At 42.5% G+C, this 20,160-nt stretch overlaps 1 protein-coding gene across 1 annotated transcript in view; it reads right to left on the reverse strand.

Annotated features, from left to right (window-relative positions):
• OBSCN (obscurin, cytoskeletal calmodulin and titin-interacting RhoGEF) overlaps positions 1–20,160 on the reverse strand; it is a gene marked incomplete at its 5' end in the record, with an annotated part of 75,308 nt that overhangs the window by 33,615 nt on the left and 21,533 nt on the right. Inside the window, 17 exons of the mRNA XM_029084701.1 lie at positions 530–796; positions 2,017–2,283; positions 2,818–3,087; positions 3,651–3,917; positions 5,913–6,179; positions 6,707–6,979; positions 8,876–9,142; positions 10,703–10,969; positions 11,682–11,948; positions 12,958–13,224; positions 13,845–14,108; positions 14,478–14,744; positions 16,114–16,377; positions 17,923–18,186; positions 18,524–18,787; positions 19,080–19,343; positions 19,683–19,946. Coding sequence (XP_028940534.1) covers positions 530–796; positions 2,017–2,283; positions 2,818–3,087; positions 3,651–3,917; positions 5,913–6,179; positions 6,707–6,979; positions 8,876–9,142; positions 10,703–10,969; positions 11,682–11,948; positions 12,958–13,224; positions 13,845–14,108; positions 14,478–14,744; positions 16,114–16,377; positions 17,923–18,186; positions 18,524–18,787; positions 19,080–19,343; positions 19,683–19,946 — 4,530 coding nt within the window. The remainder of the gene's footprint in view (positions 1–529; positions 797–2,016; positions 2,284–2,817; positions 3,088–3,650; positions 3,918–5,912; positions 6,180–6,706; positions 6,980–8,875; positions 9,143–10,702; positions 10,970–11,681; positions 11,949–12,957; positions 13,225–13,844; positions 14,109–14,477; positions 14,745–16,113; positions 16,378–17,922; positions 18,187–18,523; positions 18,788–19,079; positions 19,344–19,682; positions 19,947–20,160) is intronic.

Below are 20,160 nucleotides of genomic sequence, written 5' to 3' on the forward strand. Positions count from 1 at the left end.
CTCTCCATTAGCAGCAGCTGCAGTTTTGCTGCCAGTTCTCACAGTGAGATCAAACTTACAACTGCAGAAATAGTATTTGGTTTAAAAGGTACTAGATTCTTCTTAGAAGAGATTGTGGATCATAGAATGGTTTGGATTGGAAGGGACCTTAAAGATCATCCAGTTCCAACCCCCGTGCCAGCAGCAGGGACACCTTCCACTAGACCAGGTTGCTCAAAGCCTCATCCAACCTGGCCCTGAACGCTCCCAGGGAGGAGCAGCCACAGCTTCTCTGGGCAACCTGGGCCAGTGTCTGACCACCCTCACAGTGAAGAATTTATTCCTCATATCTCATCCCATCTCCCCTCTTCCAGTTTCAAGCCATCACGCCTTGTTCTGTCACTCTCTGCCCTTGTCAAAAATCCCTCCCGAGACTTCCTATAATTCACAGATACAGAGTGCTAATGATAATTGATAAAATGTCCTTGTCACCTCTATGGAGGACAGCCACAGCCATAAATTCTCTTCCTTCAAGCAAAGCTTCTCTTACCTTTGACTTGCAAGGATGCAGTGGTCTGCTGATCCCCCGAGTTGCATGTATAATCACCAGCATCCTGAGCCTTGGCATCATAGATGTAGAGCTCAACACGTGTCCCCTCTTGCCGGATCTCATACTTGTCACTTGTCTGCAGCACTGTATCTCCTTTCCTCCATTCCACAGGTGCATTGGGTTTCGTCAGCTCACAGTGCAGCACGGCCGTGCGTCCTTCTTCCACCTCCTCATTTTTCAGCCAGTGTTTGAAAAACACAGGCAGGGCTTTAAGTGGTGCAAAGAGGGAAAAAGAGGTGAAGCAAATATAGAAAATGGCAAAATGTTTTATTTTAAAAATTCTCATAATGCCATTCATGAAATTCATGCACAATTCAGGATGCATTTACCTAAGGAGACCTGCCAGGGGTGGGGAAGTCTAGATCTAAGTCAGACAGGAGGAGGAGGAGGGAAAGGATTTAACCAGCAGGAAAAATTTCAGTTCTACAAGAGTGGCGTTTCCCTCCCCATATCCTAGACTTCTTTTCACAAAGAATTCACAACTAATTTAAATAATAATTTCTGAAGCCCAGAGGGTTTTTCATCCCCAAAATAAAACCATGGAACAGGATAAAAGCACTTAACGAATACACATCTGCAGACCTGAGGTTGCACCATTTTAAGAACAACTTGAGATCATGCACCCAGGGATCAATTACAGAATACTTAAGGATGAAGGGACCTCTGGAGATCACAGAATCACAGAATCACAGAATATTAGGGATTGGAAGGGACCTCAAAAGATCATCTAGTCCAACCCCCCTGCCGGAGCAGGAACACCTAAATCTAATTACACAGGAAGGCGTTCAGGCGGATCTTGAATGTCTCCAGAGAAGGAGACTCCACAACCTCCCTGGGCAGCCTGTCCCAGGGCTCTGTCACCCTCACCATAAAGAAGTTTTTTCGCACATTTAAGCGGAACCTCCTGTGTTCCAGCTCACACCCATTTCCCCTTGTCCTACCATTGGGCATCACTGAGAAGAGCCTGGCTCCATCCTCCTGACATTCACCCTTAACATATTTATAAACATTAACTAGATCTTCCATGGATGGAAATTCCTCTGCCACTCTGGGTCTCAGTTCTAGCGTCTGACCATCCCTCCATTGTGAAAGTTGTTTTTTTTTCCTAATATGAATTTCCCTTTCTGCAGATTGCACTTGTTGTCTCTCATCCGTTTACTGAGCACTCCAGGGAAAATTTGTCTCTCTGTCTCCTCTGTAGACCCCCATTAGGTAGCTGCAGACAGCAATGAGGTCCCCCCTCAATATTCTCTTCCCCGAAGAGAACAAACCCAGCTACCCTTGCCTCTCCTTATACTTCATGATCTACAGCTCCCTGCAGCCTCTGCTGCACATACTCCATTATCTCAATGACTGTCTTGTACTGGGGATCTCCAAAAATTGAGATGCACACCTCTTACTGCTGCTGAGCAAAGAGGACATCATACCTTTAACCTCTAGTTTGGCAGTAGTCTTCCCATCAGCTGTGTGGCAGCTATACTCCCCTGAGTCCACACGCTTCAAATCATGAATGACCAATGTGTGCACGTTCCCCTCCTGCTTGATGCTGTACTTCTGGCTGGAACGGATCATGGATGTGCCTTTCTTCCACTCTACTGGGACATCAGGCTTGGACACCTCACAGGATAAGTGAGCTGTGCCACCTTCCTGCAGCTCCAAGCTGTGGAGAGCCTTTACAAAGGTGACCGGAGCAACTGCGGGGAAGAGGGAACCAACACTGCTGCAGTCGTCTAATACAGCATTGTCCCCAGTTTGGAACTGGGGGCCTATGGTTACATTGTGAACTAGATCAAAAAGGAACAAACAAGATAAGATGTTGACACATCCATCATTCAAAATCATTCTATATAACTTAATGGGAAGTTTTTTCTGAGTTTTGGGGCTTTTTTTTTGAGTAAATATGATCTAAAAACATCCTAAGTAGGAGATTAATTCAGAGCATACTCTTGATATTCTTCATCATTGATTCTGACATATCTTAGTTGCTTGTTTCCAGATAAGTTACATGTTCTTCCACGGATGTTTGCTTCTCTCTGTGGGCTATTAAAAGGACTGAAACAACTAGCTCAGATGTACATATCTAACTCTTAAATGCCTAAGTTGCATTTGCAGAATCTCACGAAATTTCCAAGGACACCTCCTGCCAAATGCACCTCTCCAGTAGTTAAAGCAATATTGACAGTGCTTACCAGTACCTCCTCAATCCCTCTTCCTAGGAGGTTGCTCACCTTGGACAGTTAGCTGTGCTGCTGAGGTATGCTGCCCAACTTTGAAGCTGATGTGCCCACAGTCTTCTAGTGTCACCTTCCTCAGGATCAAAGTGTGACGCGTCCCTTGGACTCTGATCTCATTCATTTCATTGGATTGCAGGGGAACATCCCCCAGGAACCACTGGGCATCCTGAGTTGTTTCCCGGGACAGCCTGCATTCAAACACCGCATCTTCTCCTTCGTACAAAGTTATGTCCTTCAGCGTCTCCACTATGGTTGCTGATGATTCTTTATGGAAAAGGTCAACAGAGTTTCAGATCTACTTTCAAGTGGTGCTTCCTGGGTTAAACATTTTGTTCTGTTCTTTCTTGACAGTACTATGTTATTTACAAGAATGACCACAAAGCACTAAGCACTAAACGCATGGACATGCAGTTACATGGCAGGACATGTAGTGACATGTTACATTCTTAGAGATATGTAATGTATGTATGTGTGCATATATATTATGCACATATATATGATAGTCTATAAAGTATGCATGTTATAATGTATTGTGTGTAAAATAAATATATAATTCATATTTATAATGCAATCTATGTATTGTGAAAACATTCTCAACAGATTTTAGTAGGTGACATTAACGCTAAACCACAGAATTATTGACTGAAGACCCACTTCTGATTCCCTAGAGATAACTGACCCCATTATCCCTCTGAATTCACTCTCATCTCTGAGATCCCCGTGATTCAGCTTGGGCACAGGACAATGTCTAGCTGTCAAATTATTTGATCATGTGCCCCAGCCACGGTACCAAGCTCTGTTCAGCCCTTCCCCATGCAAAGTCTCACCTTTCACAAGCACAGCTGCAGTGGTTTGCTGGTCCCCTGTGTCACACGTGTATTCCCCAGCATCAGCTTCACTCAGGTTGTGAATCATCAGCTCAGCCACAGATCCAGCTTGACGCATTTTGTATTTGTCACTTGGTCGCAGCACTGTCCCGGCCTTCTTCCACTGCACAGTGACATTTGATTTCGAGATTTCACAGCTCAAAGTGATGGTGCCACCTTCTTCAGCTTGCTGGTTCTGGAGTGGCTGTGTGATGATTACTGGTAAAGCTAAATCAAGATAAAACAGAGGAAAAAAATTATGTTTCTTTGCTGATTGTGTCACTTAAGACTTTTGCTTAACAAAACCGTGGTGCCATTCCAAATTTGTTTCAAACTCAATTCCAAAGTTACTTTAAAACCTAAACAAGAAATGACAGAAGTTGCTGCATTGCCAGGGACTTTAAGCACCCTGCACTCCCCAAGAGTCACTGGGGACTGCACACACCAAGCATTTCTGGGAATATGTTCCTTCTCACACAGGAGTGGTCATGGATATGGGCTCTTGAGTATCTAAGTGCATGTATCTCCAAATGGTTACCAAAGCCACAACTCAAAAACCTACGCTTAATAATCTAAATTCTTGAGTATTTGAAAGGCTGCATGGAGAAACATCATTATAAAATGCCTCTGATTTGTAAACTGGACCTGGAAAAGAGATGAACTCTGGATGTCTCTACACTGATGGTCATCACTAATGGGTCAAGATGGAGTTTTGGTGGGTTGATTTACAATGTGCTACATGTAGAAGTTTAGTTCCTCAAGTCCAGTTCCATCAAAGAACCTTGGTGGCTTCACGGTTGAATTGATATTTAAAAGGAAGGAGATTATGTTCTAGAAATCACAATGAATTCACAGGAACTGGGTAGCAAATGTGTATAAGAGGAAAGAGATCTGAAGGTGCTTGTGGGTGATGTAGGAATGGATGATGTATTCTGTGAGACAGCTCTGCAATGGCTGAGGTCAGTTGCATTTGCAGTGAAGGCATCTCATTGATGCTGCTGAATCCTGCAGTCCTAGGGCTCACAGAAACCAGCAAAGGAATAAGTAGGAGACAGAAATAATATCTCAACAGACAAGCTTTGTGAAGACCTCCTCTGTCAGACATCACCATTGAGAGAGAAATACTCATAACAAAAAAGGACCAGACTCCCTGCCTCAGTGTCCCCAAATCTTACATACAGAACATCTAATCTAACCTAGAGCTCCCTAAAAGGTGAAGTGAAAGCTTTTTGTCACCTTTCACTACCAAGGATGCCATAGTTTGCTCATTGCCAGAATTGCAGATGTAGTCTTCAGCATCCTTCAGCTATAGATTGTGAATGAGTAGCTTCCACAGCAGAGCCCATCTGCTTCATCTCATATTTGTTGCTGGCTTGGAGCAAAACTAACCCTTTTTCCACCTCACTGGTGAAAACACATCATGTTTAGAGAGCTCAGCATGAAGGGTGACTATAGAGCCTTCCCTGGCTTCTTGGTTTTGGAGGTTTTTTTTCAAGAAGTGCTGTAGTGGTTGAGGCCACACATAGAGACACAAAAGGACAGCCATCATCAGAGGATCTGCTTACACTACAAATATTGTGATATCACTGGATCCTGAAGTTAGCGTGACAGCAGGCAGTTGTGTGCCTTTCATGGGAGAGCCCTCAAGGGATAGTTCAAAAGATAGTTCAGAAGAATATCCTGGCCCCTTCTTTATTTTTGCTGATCTTGTATCTCAGAGAAAGTCACATTAATATTGTATTTGAACTGCAGCAGAGTTTAAAAAATTGACATATTGGCACATAGCACCTATTTTTAAGACCCTAGGCACTGGACGTATTTAGGTGTCTTGCTCTTCAGCTGGAGTTGAGCGACCAGGTAAGCTTGGGCACTTTGACTCTTGAGAAACATTTGCCTTGGTGGACTATAGCTCAAAGGACTGAGGTAGTTAAGAGCCAAAATGGTCTCATTCTAACTTTAATTCCAGCCTTGTTTTTCTGAATGACTAGAAAGAGACCATTGGGTCTAGGATTGTGGAAGTGGTTACTGCACTTGGTTCCCTCCATGTTCATTACTCAAGACACCAAAGAACTTAATGGAACTTCTGAAAAAGGCTTAGCTGCTTTATGTCAGTAAAGTACATCTGAAGTCAGGGACAGTAGATAACACCCTCTCGCTAGTACTAAGCTAAGGAATTGGAACAAGTTTTTAATATGAAACCAAAAAAACAGCAAAACAACCTGCCTTTAACAGTGACAGTGGCTGTCGTTTTTTCATTTCCATTATCGCAGGTGTATTTGCCAGAGTCTTCTGGTTTTAAATGATGAATCTTTAAAGTATGGACTGTTCCCTCTTGCCTGATTTCATACTTGGAGCTCGGGGAAATCACCTGGGTACCCTTCTTCCACTTCACCGCAACATTAGGCTGGGAAACCTCGCAGCGGAGGGTGGCTGTTTCTTCTTCCTGCAGTTCTGTGTTCTGTAGTTTCTCCTTAAAGACTGGAGGTGGCACTGAAATTACAAACACAGCAAAAACATTTCCAGTCACTTTTACCTTGTTTCCTTGCACTGTCAGACCTGCAGCTGAGAAGTATTAAAAAATATTTGAACTTCTATGTTATATATTGAGAGGGTTAAAACAAGCTTCAAAGAGGGAAGAAGGATGTTTGATTGCAAATTTATTCAAAACAATGTTTAGAGAAAGAAAGACTCCAAAGAAGAAAAGTACACAAAGAAAAAGAAGAGTGGGAGCAATGAAAATTAAAGCTCTATTAATCCATCTACTGAAGCCAACCTAATAATCTCTCTAGAAATCAGTTAGCTTCAGGACCCTGGTGATATATCCACTGTCTGTCTGTGGTGATGACAGTCTATGAGACCACACCAGTTCATCAAGTGTCCTCTGAAGCACAAGCACCCTACTAATGTGAGCTAACAAGGGGCAAATGCTGACCTTCAATTTACTATTAGCATAAACAAAATGTCACCTGTTCTCTTACCAATCCTGTTCCTTTCCCACACCACAGGGAGTCCTTTACCTTTTACTGTGAGCTCTGCCGTCGACGTGTGGGGTCCCACTCGGAAAGTGATGGTGCCAATGTCCTGCTCAGTCACCTTCCTTAGTGTCAGGGTGTGAATCTTTCTTTTTTCCACTGAGATCTCATTCATTTCATTATTTTGAAGAGCAACATCCTGTAGCTTCCATTCAACATCCCTGGCATTCTCATGTGAAACCTGGCACCGAAACGTGACATCATCTCCTTCAAACACCACCATGTCCTTTAGGCCACTCACGATGGTCACATCAGGCACTGCAAAGAGTCCATCAGTAGTCAAGTCATGAAAGGGAAAACAAGGATCAAATCAGAGAATTATCAAAAAATATAGGCTGGAGTTGACTTCTGAAGGTCACCTGGTCCAACCACTGATTACAGCAGGGCCAGCTTACAGCAGGTTGCTCAGCACCTTGTCCAGGTGAGATTTAAGTACCTCAAAGGATGGAGATAGCAGAGCCTCCCAAATCACATGTCCAAACCTGCTGGTTCACTACTTTCAGTGTACTTGGTAACAAGGCAAAAGTCTTTCAGCTGGTGGTTTTATGACTTGCCCTTTCTCAGAGAATTATTTCATATTGATTTTTTTAAATCACATTTGATGCTGTAGTGGAGTGAATCAGGCTTGAATGCCAGATGCCAAAATCAGGATTTTGAAATTTGTTACATTTGCACTTCGATAACTTCACAGAATAACATTAGAAACTGATCCCTTCCTTTGTCTTTTTTCAGAGCTGTGTATGCTCTGTGCTGGCTCTCCAAACTGGCTGGGGATCTAATTGGCTCTGTGATCTCAGTAGAATCGTAGACTCATTGAATGTTGTGAGTTGGAAGAGACATATAAGGATCACCAAGTCCACCTCTTGCCCTAGCATAGGACAATCCCAAGATCCAGACAGTGTCTCTGAGGGCCTTGGCCAAATGCTTCTGGAATCTTGTCAGGCTTGGTGCCATGAGCACCTCCCTGGGGAGCCTGTTCCAGTGCTCCACCACCCTCTGCCTCAAGAACCTTTTCCTCATGGCCAACCTCAACCTTCCCTGGCATTTCCTCTGCTTCTAGTGTTGGTCACCAGAGAGAAGAGATAAGCACCTGCCCCTCCTCTTCCCCTTGGGAGGAAGTTCTAGACCACCATGAGATCTCCTCTTAGTCTCCTCTTCTCCAGGCTGAACAATCCAAGTGACTTCAGCTTCTCCTTATTCGGATTCCCCTCTAAACCCTTCACCAACTTAGTGGCCTCCTCTGGACACTCCCCAGTAGCTTTAGATCCTTTTTATACTGTGTCGACCAAAACTGCCCCCACTACTCGAGATGAAGCCACATCAGTGCAGAGCAGAGCGGGACGATCCCCTCCCTGACCCAGCTCGCAGTGCAGTGCTGGGTGCCCCCAGGACACGGGTGTCCCTCTTGGCTTCCAGGAGACACTATTGGCTCATGTTCAACTTGCCATCAACCAGAACCCCCAGGTCCCTCTCTGCAGGGCTGCTCCAGGAGCAGTAGGACTTATTGGACTAGCATGAGCATGGGGTATTTGTGCTTCAGTTTGCTTGACTCCTGTTTCTAGGACAGCTGGGCACCTGCAGATCTGTGCAAAGATCAGACAGGCAGCCTGCAACAGGCAGAAGCTGTATGTACCCCAAATCTGCTGGAGAATACCAAAGGAAAAGCAGCACAGTCTTCATCTGAGCAAACACAGTACAAATTCATTCAACTGAGGTCATCATCTGCACAAAGAATGGCACAGCTGGGCACAATGTACAGAGTATCTATGATATTGAGTAGCCTGTAGAGATGCTAGTGGTGATTGCTCCACACTAGCTGTCCAACCTGAAAGCAAGCTCTGTTTGCAATGACATTAAGACCAGATGCAGCTGCCATGTGACTGGAAGCTGGGGATGAACCATCTGTTCACTCACATGCATATGATGTCAAGCAAATATTTCAAGCCATGAGTCAAAAATTCCAGCTGCCTTACCAAGTGAATTTTTGCTTCGGTGCCTTCATTGACCACAAGATTTTTTTCATTATACCCTTCCTATGCTCTATGTTCACCACAATTGTTTAGCACAATTGTTTTTCACAAGAGTAACAAGTTATTTTGCAAAATCTTAGCAACCTAAAGTGAAAATCCCCTTGCTCCAATAAATAAGACTTGCCTTTCACGGTCAGTTTTGCAGAGCTTGTCTCATCTCCAGCCTTGCAGGAATACTCTCCAGCATCGCTAGGCTCCAAATGATGAACACGCAGCTCACGGATGGTGCCGTCCTGCCACATTTCATACTTGGAACTTGAGTGAAGGATGGTTCCATCTTTCCTCCACTCCACTTCTGCTTTGCTAATGGAAATCTCACAGCGCAGCTTGGCTGTTCCTCCCACTTCCACTTCTTCGTTCTTCAGCTGCTGCTTCAGCCGGGGTTTGATAGCTGCAAAGCGAAAAACAATTAATGCACAATTAATTAGCTTGAATGCCAAGTATGGACAACTCAACACAAGGCACGTGGGGTCTGATGCTGCAGAACAAATTTGCATTAAGTGGTTATATGATAATAACAACCGTTTTTTCTCTATAAACAGATCTATATCCTGTATATCCAGACAAGGAGAGGATCAGAAAGTTCCCCAAATATGTTTGTTTCCCATAAATTCAACAACATAACACCTTTTATGAATCTGCTCTGGATACTGAAAACCCCAACATGCATAAAGATTTTAGTTAAGCCAAATCTGTTACTTTCTGATTAAACCTGGTGTCAATCTGTTCATTTTTATAGAAATACTTATGACTTCAACACCATAAAAGACATAAAACTTTAAACACATCTGTGACATCTCTGCTCTTTTTTCAAGACCATACATCATTAACAGTAAGTCCTTCCAGATGATGCACGCAAATATGGACTACATTTATTCACAGAATCACAGAATGGCAGGGGTTGGAAGGGACCTCAGGAGATCATCTAGTCCAACCCACCTGCCAAACCAGGTTCCTTACACCAGGTTGCACAGGAAATTCAAGTGGGGCATGGAACAGCTCAGAACAGATGAATACAAGAAGGGAATATCCATCATGTGTGTGTGAGCAGTTGCAAAACAAGAATCTTAGTGCTTGTGGTTCTTCTGTCCAAACCCCATTGTGATACATGTAAAGCAAGAACAGGGCTCTTTCACTCGTAGTTGACCCAGCAGCTGTTTTATGGATCAAGTTCATCCAAGAGGATATAATTTGAAAGGTTGTGGCTCAGATCAAAGCCACAAGACCTACCCAACAGTTTGAGCTGACCACAAACATTTCATAGATGGTGATTAAACACAGACGTTACTCCTGGTTTGTTTACACACAGGGTTCTCAGGGTCTACGTGGGAGGGCATTGCAACAGTTGAAAGTAGTAGGGGGGTTTATTAAATGCTGTTGTAAATGACTTAGGATTAGTTATTGATTCAAATGAACCAGTGATGAATACAAAGTGTGAAAAATAAAGATCTATAGATCTTTATCATAGAATCACAGAATGGTTTGGGTTGGAAGGGACCTTAAAGATCAGCCAGTTCCAACCCCACTGCCATCAACAGGGACACCTTCCACTAGACCAGGTTGCTCAAAGCCTCATCCAGCCTGGCCTTAAACACTTCCAGGGAGGGGGCATCCACAACTTCCTTGGGTAACCTGTTCCAGTGTCTGACCACCCTCACAGTGAAGAATAGAATTAGAATTTTAAAATCTCCATTGTTCAGAGTTTCTTGCTTTTATCATATCAGATGAAGGGGTCTGGTACTGTGCACTGTGCTTTACAGGCTTAAATAGCCATTCTACAAATCCCATCTCACCAGATCCACCTTTCTGTATTCTGGTTTATGACTGGGCACCTGCTTTCCTCGTTTTCTTAACTTTTGGAGGGGTTTATTCACCAATAAATAAAATAATATCATCCACACAATTTCACAAATCCCTTTTATCCTCAGTTCCATTTTGATGCAATGCTAACCATTCACTCTGAGGACTGCTGTGCTCTGCTGGTCTCCTGTATCACATGTGTAATCAGAGGCATCTTCTGGTTCTACATTATGAATCACAAGTTCAGCTGTGCGACCACTTAATTTAATTTCATATTTGGCACACGGGAAGAGCTCCATGGTGCCTTTCCTCCACTCCACTGTTGCATTATCCTTTGTCAGCTCACACTGGAATTTCACTGCAGCTCCTTCTTCTGCCTCCTTGTCCTTGAGCTCCTTTTTGAAAAGAACTGGCAGAGCTAAAGGGATAAAAAAAAAAGAAGCAACAGGAGCTTTTATTGAAGCTGGAGCCACGTCCTGGTTAAGACAGTTATACTGACACTTTGGAGAACAAGATACTGTGCTTTGCTGGTGCTATATTCCTAGGTAGGATCCATGTTTTCTAATTTGCCTGGAGCTACTAGGAGATCTTACTGCATCAGAAGCAGCCACCTGCACTTCCAACACTTTTTTTTTTTTCCTTTGTTCTTTGACTCAAATCCTTCCCAGAGTTGATTACTTTGATTGAATTTATCCTTCAGGTGATCTAACAATGATCTCAAGAATAAAGAAGTTCAAAACTCCATGGACAGCCTTGACAGATCAGGAAGGTCATTGTCAGTGTTCTTCCAAGATCTGGAAGAAAATACTTTTTTAAATATTTAAGACACATATCATGTGAAGCGTCCAGATGTTGTGGACGCTTGCTTGTGGACATTGCTCTTTCTTTGTTTTCTTCCCAAACATAAAGCTAGAAGGTATTTCTTCTTAAACCCAAGACTTAAATGTAGCAGTGGAAGAACAAAGTCTCACCCTCTTCTGTTCTTATAAAAAAATATAAAATCCTAGTATATCAGATGAAATGGAAAATGTAAGGAAAAACATCACGTACTTCAAAATATTCATATTCAAACTGTTGCTTTGCATGTTGGGTGGAATATATTGCTTGAGGAGTCAGCTCAGACCACCTACCTTTCACATTTAAAGATGCTTTGGATTCCTGATCCCCAGTATCACAGCTGTATTCTCCTGTATCTTCTAATTTGAGATTATGTATTAAGAGCTCTACTTGACATTCCCTCTGCCTCATTTCATACTTCTGGCTGGGCTGCAGCCCCACTCCTCCTTTCCTCCATTCCACTGCAACATTGGGTTTTGACAGCTCACAGCAAAATGTAGCTGTGCTTCCTTCCTCTGATTCCTTATTTTGAAGGGGTTGCTTAAATGTGACAGGCAGTGCTGAAAAATTTGAGAAGGAAATGTTTTCAGGGTGTTTCAGTCTGGAAAGGACCCAATCCTACCATCATTCTTCAGAAATGGCCTATTCTAATGATTCCACAATCCTTGGGCTGCAACTCTCTCTCTTCATAGAACATTTCTTGAGCCATTACATGAGCCAAGAGCTGAGGACAGATGGTGAGAGCTGGTCTTAGAGACTAGTCCACAGAATGGCCTGGTTTGTGGTCTGAAGGAGTCAGACTTGCCTACAGAAGTACGTCCATGCCAACTAGGGATGCTTTAGTCAAAGACCACTGGACACAGTGGGACATAGATCCCTGTTTCTTAATAGAGGTCTAGGAATTTGCAATATTAAGCTAAGAGTATTTTTCCTCCAAACAAAGCTTCTATCAACATATAAAAGATCAGGTTAGCATTGAGAACACAAGATAATGCAATGCAGTAAGAGATGATGATAGAGTGATAAATGGAAGAGGAAATTCAGATTCCTGGCAAAATCTTGCTCAAAATGGTAGAATGGGCTGAGGAAAACATATGCACTCAGTGTTTACACCTGAGGCTCAAAGCCTCAAGTAATAATACAACACATTCACATGTTATAGAAATCTTTTGTTCACCAATTCTTGCTTCTCTTATAATCACAATAAGGCATTACACCCGATTAGGCATCCCTTATACCTACTGAAGCAATCAACAACCCAAAATAACCATCAGCGTGCCTGGTTTATTTTCTGTTATCCATTCCCATATGCAGCCACACTCCTTACACTCAGAGGGCAGGAGGGTTCATCATATTTTGACATCATGGCAACAGTTACTGTCTTTGATGCTGTTTAACCACTCCAGATACTGCAAGCAATATCTTTCTAACTTGACTATGTGTCATGCTCAAGTAGATTATGTATGGCACAGACCAGCAGCAAAGCAAATAAATGTATGTAAGGAATATTGTGAGACGTTCCTCCTTTCACTTCATCTCTACTTAGCCAAGGGTCAATACTCTGCCTACCATGAATGGTTACCACAGCCGTTGTCTGCTGATGTCCAGAATCGCAAGTGTACTTTCCTGAATCATCCAGTTCTAAGTCATAAATGACCAATTCAGCAGTGGAGCCCTGTTGCTTCATCTCATATTTCAAACCAGGGTAGAGGGTGGTATCTCCTTTCCTCCACTCTACTGGAGCCTTGGCTTTGGTAAGCTCACACCTCAGTGTTGCTGTACCACCTTCTTCTGCCTCGGTATTCTGAAGCTCTTGTTTAAAAAGTGCTGGTAGGGCTATAAAATAGAAATATAACTTGCAACATACTGCAGTTGGGGTTTGGGATAGAGAAAGCAGAAAGAAAAGGAAAGCCTTAAAAGAGCTTGTTTTGCAGATGTCTCTTAGTCTTAACGCTCTAGATTCAAAGTACAAGGCTATTTCCACAGAGAGGTAATAGGAATATCTGCAGAACAAGAAGAAATTGATTTCAAGCAGTTACATTTGTCATGAAGTATGACAAGCTTAATCTAATCTATGATCTAAAAATGGCAGAACACTTTTCCTACTATAAAAGTGCTTCCTGATCACATGCTTCCCTGATCACAGAGAAGATATCCTGAAGGTCAGAAGGGAGTTGTAAGAGTTCAGATTCCCTCTTAAGGCAGGCCACTTGCAGGAGAGATTAGAATTGTCTTGAAAGTAATATACTGACAAAAGGCATCTAGTTCTGCATTGCAATACCCATTTTCTGCCTGGTCACTGTTAGACTGTATAGACTACGTTATTCTGCACACCTGCCTTAGGACCCATAGCCAAGTCTTCTCCATAAGCGGCACCAACATACAGCTTTTATTTTCAGAATATATTATAACTTCTTCCCTTTTTTTTCCCACTTTTATCCTTTTTTTTTTTTTACCATTGACTGTCAAAGTGGCAGTTGTCTGCTGATCTCCACACACACAGGTGTAATCTCCAGTGTCCTCCACATCCAGCTCACAGATAGTCAACTTTGCAACGGTACCATCTTGACTCATTTTATATTTACTGCTTGCTTTGAGCACATGCTGCCCTTTCTTCCACTCCACCACAGCAGGTTTAGTCAGCTCACAGTGCAGAGTAGCTGTCCCATTTTCTACAGCTTCTAGGTCCTTCAAGTCTTTTTTGAATTCTGGAGGCAGTGCTGAAGAGTAAAAGAATTACCACAGAGAGAGTGAATATTCATTAAAAAGAAGCTAAATGAAGTCCTGGGGGAGAGGACATATGGTGCACTACTAAACCCTGATCCAGGTCAGTGGAACACAATGGAAAAAATTCCCCTGACTTCCCTGGATTCTGGATCAGGGCAAGGAAAGGGAGAAGGATCAGCACAGCTGAGGAGGACAAACACCAACAGGCAGCTCTTTTCTAAATTCTAACAGAAGGAGAAATAACATGAGGAAACTCCAAAGGAACACAAAAGCAAACAGAAAGGGAATGGAAACAGACCATAGCAATACAGACTTGGGCACGACTAAGGTTTGGAGGACCTTAGACCCATGGACTACTTTACCATGCACTGTTAAGGCAGCAGTAGTGCTCTTGTCTCCACAAACACAGGAATAATTTCCGGTATCATTCAAGTCTAAATTGTGAACTACCAGCTCCACAACACAACCTTCCTGTCTCATGCTGTACTTCTTGTCCGAGGTGAGGACACGATGGTCCTTCTTCCACTGAACATGGGCAGATGCTTTGCTGAGCTCACAGTGCAAAGTGGCTGTTCCACCTTCTATCGCTTCCTTGCTGGTCATTTCTTCTTGGAAAAATGGAGGTACAGCTGAAGGATGCAGGTAAAAAGTATTACAAACTGAGGATACCTCCAGGGATAGGTGAGAGTAGGAATGACGGGGGAAAGTTGTGAAGGTTATGGAAAGGTGAGCATCAACAACAAAGAGAGGAAAGAGAAATGAAAACATCTTAGTGGGAATATATACCCTAAACCTTTGGTTTTAAACTAGTTTCCTGCTAGCAAAATTGCACTGTCCTTGAGATTTACTCTTGATTTCCAACAGTTTCCGTGTAAAATGAACAAAGAATATAATCTCTGAGCCCCTTAATTCGCATGTGTTGATGTCTTCCACAAACTTCATGCCTTTGTACTCTGTCTTCCTACTTACAGAGCAGCCACGTTGAGATCCGAGTGCTGGCACAGCTCCTTACTCATCATCATTCCTTCTTCCTTGAGATGCCCTTGAAAAGGTGCAGCCAGGGCTCACAGATTCTTCTTGACCCCAAAGAAAATCTCCAGATACCGATTCCCAGCCTGTCTTCTTGTCTCAGAACATCTTTTCCCCACTTAACATAATTCTAGCACTCATTGGAAGTTGTGTCCTTGAAATAAATTGGGTGACCTTGACGTATGTCCCTCAATTAACTAGGTGGCATAATGGGATATTCCACCTGTTTAACAAGGTTGGATATCTCAGGTCTCAAGCTTAGTGTCTCACTCCATAGTAGTGCTGCAAAGTTAAAATATCCAGGCTAGAAACCAGGTTTACCCTCCTTGATTTGACACATTTCCCATCTCCAGCAGTGTCAAGCTAAAACACCAGTTTTGTTTGCACAGCAACTGCTCCTTGCAACAAAATAAGACCAAAAGCAGGCCATAGAATTTATCCTTTCCTGCTTAGAAAATCAGTTTAAATCTATCTTTGTGCATTAGGACAGAGGTTATGGGCTCAAAACCCAATATAAACATAACTCAGTACAGAAGAAATTATAACTAACACAGTCTTATGCTGGATACTGATTTTTATACCCTATATAACATTAAAATGGTAAGGTATTGAGAATGCCAGAAAGGAATGGTAAAGAATAAACAGATTTGTGTTTTAGAGAATTAATGAAGGAAAGGAAAGACAAATGAATAGTGGGTTTATGTGGTAAGAAAGGAATGCCAGAAGGGAAAGATGAAAGGATAGCAGGTTTGTGTTTAAGGAAAGGAAAAGACAAAAGGATGGCACAGAAAAATGCAGAGCAGTATTTTCCAATATACACAGCCTGCAGGTCATCAAAGGTGAGGAATTCTTTCAAATTAATGGAACTTCAGTTAATAAGGTTGAACAAACAGGCAGGGAAAGCTGAACACCTTATAGTAGAGGAGAGATGTTTCTAGTTAGGAAATAGGAGGTGAAGATAATTTTTACCCTGTACTGTTAAGATGGCTGTAGTCTGGTGCTCTCCACACACACAGGTGTAGTCTCCTGCATCTTCTTCAGCTATTTCATAAATCACCAGCTCTGCCTTCGTCCCTTCCTGCCTCATTTTGTATTTCTCACTCGCTTTGAGAATCCTCTGGTCCTTCCGCCACTCCACCGGAGCAGCCTTGGTGAGCTCACAGTGCAGGGCGACTTCTCCACCTTCTTCTACTTCCTTGTTCTTTAGCTCTTCCTTAAAGAGCGGTGGCAGAGCTGAAGGATGCAACATGGACAAATAGTCATCAGAAAACCAGAATTAAAATCCTAGTTTCTTTTCTATGCTTGGGATTATTTTCCCTCATGCCGCCCTTTTTCAGCCTATTACAACCATGCTTAGCCATAGCCAAGTTCAGAAACTCTGAAGGTATCCTCCTTCAAGTGTGATGTGGTTTCACTTACCATAAGGGATCAGTTCCCTGGGTGTTGGTCATGGTGAAAGAACAATAGAGAAAGATCCTGATCTTGGGTCAACTGCACTCACAAATAACACTGCTGGATACAGAACTATTTTACCTATACAGGTGTGATTTCTTGGAGACCAATATCATTATTTTCTGGTCTGTTTCTACTAAAAATTTATAACCCCATCTACAGGAAAGCAGACAAATTTAAAAATAAAACTACTTCTAGTTTTAGATTAAAAATTGAAGGGCCAATTACATGTAATAATTTCAGATTCTTACTATTCCCCTTTTTGTAAATCATAACTCAAAGACAGAACAACCTACAAGAAAACTAATTAATAACATTTACCCACAAATGTGCCTTGTGCACAACTACTGTAAGTGGGCAGAATACAAACAGTACTTCCCAAACGCCTCAGAAAAAGTTAATGACTCAGGAGAGCCCAAGAGGAGTCAGAAGTTTTTTGAAAAAAGCTGGAGGGCACAGAACTGGGTCTCTTTGACCAAGTAAGTTCTTCAGAGCCAAGGATGGTTACTCCATTAAAATGGATAATCATTGATGAGAAGAGAGCAGAGCATCAGGTAATGAGATCATTAACGTAACACAATGGTTTATTTCTGGTTTGGTTTATTGGGAGCTAGCAGGATAAAGATGCAACAGATGCAGATAAACCAGCAGATAAACTGCTGATAAACCAGACAAAGCAGATAAACTGCAGATAAACCAGCAGACAAACTGCTGATGCACTATATTGTTGGGTTTTTTTAATACTTAACTGTCAAGCCTTGATCTCCACACACACAGGTGTAGTGTCCTGCATTTTTCATACTTAGGTTAGAGGTAACAAGGTCTGAAATGTTAATTCTTAACTCATTCTGCATGTCTGATTTGCTTAAAGGATCTGGTACCCCCAGGAGTAGCCATGGTCAGGTCATCCAGCAGAGTGACGTCTCCTCCTCCTTCTGCTCCTCCAACCCTCACTTCTCCTTTGAGCGGTACTTGGAGAGCAGAGGGCCTGATAGACCGTACATGTATGTTTTGGAGAAAACTGTGGCTGGCTGAAGTGAACCACAGGGATGAGAGGGGGAAAAAGAACTGGAAAATGAAAATTTCCAAGAAGTGTGAACTTGGACAGAAAGAAACATCTTGTTTTCTCCTTTTAAAGGAGGGCAGATTAATAATGACTCCAAATTTTGTCCTGAGCTAGTCTTTCTCAGTAAGAAATGAACTATGCATAGAATGAAGAGAAAGGGCAAAAAACAAAGACAATCTAGTGACCCAGGGCAGAAACAGCTGATTTTCAGTGATGTTTATCTATAGAACTACTTATTAATTTTAATAAGGTCTGTTTACCATGAACTGTTAAGGTTGCTGTTGTCTTCTGGTCACCACAAACACATGTGTAATCTCCAGCATCTTTTACTTCTAGGTCATGAATGACCAGCTCTGCAGTGGTGCCAGGTTGTCTCATTTGATATTTGTCACTTGCTTTGAGCACTTTGGACCCTATTTTCCACTGCACTGCAGCTGCTTTGGTTAATTCACAATGCAGAGAAACTGATGCTCCTTCTTGGACTTCTTCATTCTTCAGTTCTTCCTTGAAAAGCACCGGCAAGGCTGGGAATGGAAAGTCAATAAATTGTATATTTAAACCAAGACTTCTGCAACATGAATTCTCAACTGAAGTTCAAATCTGGTCAAGTTGAGGACTTTAGCTATTCAGGTTGAGATTATCACTATGATGATCTGGAAAACTAAATCCAGCAGCAACAGTAAGAAAAGAATTGTTGAGCTGACAGGAATATCAGACCAAAATTAAGTGTCAGAACAAGACGTTCTCCTTTCCTGAACATAAATTAATTCCTAGGAAAAAGCTGATAGGTGAAAACTCTGTGCAGCAACAGGATATTTCAGAGAAACAAAAAATGAACACTCATCTGCAAGATGAATTTACCATTCACTGTCAGAGAAGCCGTGGTGTGTTGGTCTCCACATATACAGGTGTAATCTCCTGCATCCTGCAGCTCTAGCTCACAAATTTCCAGCTCAGCAAGGGCGTTATCCTGCCGCATGATGTATTTTTCACTTGCCCTGAGTATTTTGTTTCCTTTCTTCCATGACACAGCTGCAGCCTTGGTCAGCTCACAGCGCAGAGTGGCTGTTCGGCCTTCCATGGCTTGCAGGTCCTTCAGTTCTTCTTTGAAAACTGCAGGCAGGGCTGAAGGTCACAAAATGAACAGAGGACATTAAAAATGACACATGGCACATGGTGATGAGGAGATAGGGTGGTACAGAAACAGAGAACATTTTAGGATGGAAAGAGTTTCCTTTCCTCATAATTCTGGGATGTTGGACAAACCAAGAGACAGAAACAGAAAAGCAGCCTGGACACAGACAGATCTTAGAGACAACTTACAGATTTAAAAAAAACATTCAGCCACAGATGAACACACAACTAATACCAGGTAGAGAAAAACACAATAATACAGATAGATGTTGATGGTTTTTACCATGCACTATCAAGGCAGCTGTTGTCTCCTGTTCTCCACACACACAAGTGTATTCTCCAGCATCTTTCAATTCTACATCATGGATAAGCAGCTTCATGACTGTGCCTTCCTCTTTCATTTTGTATTTGTCGCTGACTTTGAGCAAACTGCTTCCCTTTCTCCACTCTACTTGAGCAACCTTAGTCAGCTCACACCGCAGAGTGGCTGCTTGACCTTCTGTTACCTCCTCGTCCTTCAGGCTTTCCTTGATGCGTGCAGGCAGCGCTGAGGATGCAATGGACAGAGGGTTAAAATGGAGCAGCAAACACAGCCTCCTCATGAAGGGCAGGGATGGGGAAAGGAAAGCCAAGGGCAACAGTAGGGAGTTGTCTTCAGGCCTGAACTCACATCTACTTTAGGCATCAGGTCTTAAAACCACTTTTTATATGGAACTTGGGTGAAGGTTTTTCCCTTAAATTACATAAAGCAAAATAATTCTCATGACTATTTCATGCAAAATCAGACTCATAGGAGCTATGGAGAGACAGCAATGAACATGGAGGAAAAATTAACCCAAAACTATAATCTTGATAACGAGGACATCTAGATGAAATTGGTTATTACCGTGTACTGCTAAGGAAGCTGTGGACTGCTTATCCCCACACACGCAGGTATAATCACCAGCATCACTCTCATTTAGATTATGGATCACCAGTTCTGCAGTGACGTCCTTCTGCCTCATTTTGTATTTCTCACTAGGTTTGAGTACTGTGTGTCCTTTTTTCCACTCCACTGAAGCAGTCTTGGTCAGCTCACAGCGCAGAGTGACTACTTCACCCTCTGTGGCTTCCTCATTTCTTAACTCTTCTTTGAAGAGAGCAGGAAGGGCTGAGAAACAGAGGAGTAAACATTTTCGTGATAAGCTGTTCTTGACCACCAAAAAAATGAACCTGAAGTTTACCACTATTTATCCATTCCTAGTTATTGACATGAGGATCATCTCACAGATGGAAGATATTAATTTGTATGATAGGCACAAAAGGGTCTTGTACAGTGGGTAAATTTGCTGATTGGTTTAGAGATGTATGGAGAATAAACAGCA

Source organism: Antrostomus carolinensis, unplaced genomic scaffold (assembly GCF_000700745.2).
Source record: "Antrostomus carolinensis isolate BGI_N321 unplaced genomic scaffold, ASM70074v2 scaffold18804, whole genome shotgun sequence".
Lineage (NCBI taxonomy): Eukaryota > Metazoa > Chordata > Aves > Caprimulgiformes > Caprimulgidae > Antrostomus > Antrostomus carolinensis.